The sequence below is a fragment of the Chinchilla lanigera genome, unplaced genomic scaffold, assembly GCF_000276665.1.
Source record: "Chinchilla lanigera isolate Chin_1 unplaced genomic scaffold, ChiLan1.0 scaffold00090, whole genome shotgun sequence".
Lineage (NCBI taxonomy): Eukaryota > Metazoa > Chordata > Mammalia > Rodentia > Chinchillidae > Chinchilla > Chinchilla lanigera.
In genome coordinates, this window is record NW_004955491.1 from 5,942,969 (window position 1) to 5,945,239 (window position 2,271).

The 2,271-nt window shown below is 57.5% G+C and overlaps 2 protein-coding genes across 2 annotated transcripts in view; both read right to left on the reverse strand.

The window, feature by feature from the left end:
- Positions 1-2,271, reverse strand: part of Prkag2 (protein kinase, AMP-activated, gamma 2 non-catalytic subunit) — a gene marked incomplete in the record, with an annotated part of 196,287 nt that overhangs the window by 90,435 nt on the left and 103,581 nt on the right.
- LOC102009392 (60S ribosomal protein L10-like) lies at positions 1,506-2,026 on the reverse strand. The gene has a single exon (XM_005404834.2). The coding sequence runs from the start codon at positions 1,851-1,853 to the stop codon at positions 1,551-1,553; it is 303 nt and encodes a 100-aa protein (XP_005404891.1). The 5' UTR covers positions 1,854-2,026; the 3' UTR covers positions 1,506-1,550.

The window sequence follows — 2,271 nt, forward strand, 5'->3', positions numbered from 1 at the left end:
CCCCAGTGGAACTTTCTTTCCATCCCAGACCTCCTTCCCTTCCTTCGCTTCCCTGGCTATTGGTGACACTGTCACTTACCCTCTCGTGCCCAGGAAACTGGACTCCCTAGAGCTCCCTCCCACATGCCACATCGCGGGGGCCCGCGTGCAGCCTGTTCTTGTCATCTACGCTTTTACAATCAATCCCTGCCTCTGGGTCTCCATTCCTGCGGCCTCAGTCCCAGCCTCTGTTGCCTCTCCCCAGCCGGCAGCAGGATCTTCTTGCTGCCTTCTTGCTCAGCCTCCCCCTCAGTTCCAGGCGCTAGGCTGCTCCTGGAGGACTCGTCCATTAGATGCAGGCCGACCAACTCACTCGTGTCTGTCAGCTTCCCACTTCTCTCACAAAATACCTGAGGCACTCAGTGGCCAAAGACCAAAGGTTGATTCTGGCTCAGAGTTTGGGGGTTCCAGTGCAGGACGGGCTGGCCCTGCTGCTCTAAGCCTGTGGGAGCAGAAAGGAAGAGGATGGGCTGCGGTCCCACTCTTTCCATCAAGGGCTCACCTCCCACAGCCGAAGACCTCCCCGAGGCCCCGCCTTGAAGAGGCTCCGCCCCCGTCCCAAGAGTGCTGCTGCAGGCCAGGCCTTCAACACACGGCTTTGGAGGAACGTCGCACACCCGGACCACAGCACTTCCCAGAAAGCCAGGCGGAGCAGACAGCGACAAGATGGTGGAGCCCATCTGGGCCGCCCCCTGCAGCTTTGCCGTCCACCCTCATGCTGGGGACGCCGGGAAGGGCAAGTCCCTCCCCTCGCTGTCCTCCTCCTGGTGACTATAATCTTCCCAGGGAAGGAGAGTCGCAATCCTCGGGTCCTAACTCCTGGCCCTTCCGCTGGCCTGATTGCTGGTGGCCTCAGTGGCGATGTCACTGCACTCCCCACTGCACCCTGCTCCATGCCGTCGGTGGAACAAAGACTCTCTGCTTGGCTCTTGCCCCCGTGGGGACAAGGCTCCCTCTCCCCCCTCACTGGACACTGTGGCAGTGACCCAGACAGCAGCGACAAGGGAAGCCTTGGCACGAGATGGGGTCGGCAAATTCCTTCTGAAGAAAGGCCGACAGGAACCCTCTAGGCTCTGTTTCCTGTGCAGTGTCTCAGCCACTCACCCCAGCCACTCTAGCATGAGGGCAGCCCACACAGGAGAGGCACAGAGGAGCGTGGCCTGTGCCAATCAAACCTTAATTACAAAACGCAGCACCCGGGATATAGCTCAGTGGCACAAAGGCCTGCCTGGCAAGCACAAGGTCCTGAGTTCGATTCCCAGTATCAAAAAAGAGGGACACAGGTAGAGTTTTTGAGATGGGCGTGGTGGCGCACACCTGTAATCCCAGCACTGGGGAGGCTGAGGCAGGAGGATCGTTGTGAGTTCAAGACCAGCCTGTGCTACAAAGTGAGCTCAAGGCCAGCCTGAACTGCATAGCGAGACCCTGTTTCTTTGCTTTTTTGGGGCGGGGGCAGAGATAAGATTTGTTGATGAACTTGTTCGGGGGGGAGAGCGGCACAGTGGGAGCCTTCAGGAGTGCAAGGCCCGCCACTTGTCCAGGAGACCGCGATTCGGGATGTATTTCACCCCATAGCCATCAGGGATGAGGCGTTTCTCAGCCACCATGTCTTCAAATTCACCTGCATTGAACTTGGTGAAACCCCACTTCTTGGAGATATGGATCTTCCGGTGGCCAGGGAACTTGAATTTGGCCCTGCGTAGGGCCTCGATCACATGTTCCTTGTTCTGCAGCTTGGTGCGGATGGACATGATGACCTGCCCAATGTGAACCCTTGCCACTGTCCCCTGGGGTTTCCCAAAGGCACCCCGCATGCCTGTCTGGAGCCTGGATTGGGGACGGCAGATCAACTACATCAACATCCACTGGGAGTGTCTCCAAGGTCCCTTAGGGCAGCCCGTACAAGCAACAGGCTGCGTACACAACCGAGGAGCTTGCTATCCGCAGCCATTGCACACGGGGCACCCACCAGCAAGGAACCCAGTCGGCTTAATTGACTGCAGTGCGAGACCCTGTTTCAAAGAGACAAAACAAAAAACAAACAAACAAAAACCTTACAAAGCATGGAGATGGCCAGCTGTGGCCCTGGGACTTAAGGGGCCAGGTCCTGAGTTAAGCTTGTGAGCCAAAAGTCTGGAAGTCTAGGGCTTCTGTACAGGTAGCACAAAGCCATGCTAAGGATGTGGAGTCTGCACTAGAGAGGCTGAGGCAGGAGGATCACTTCGAGTTCAG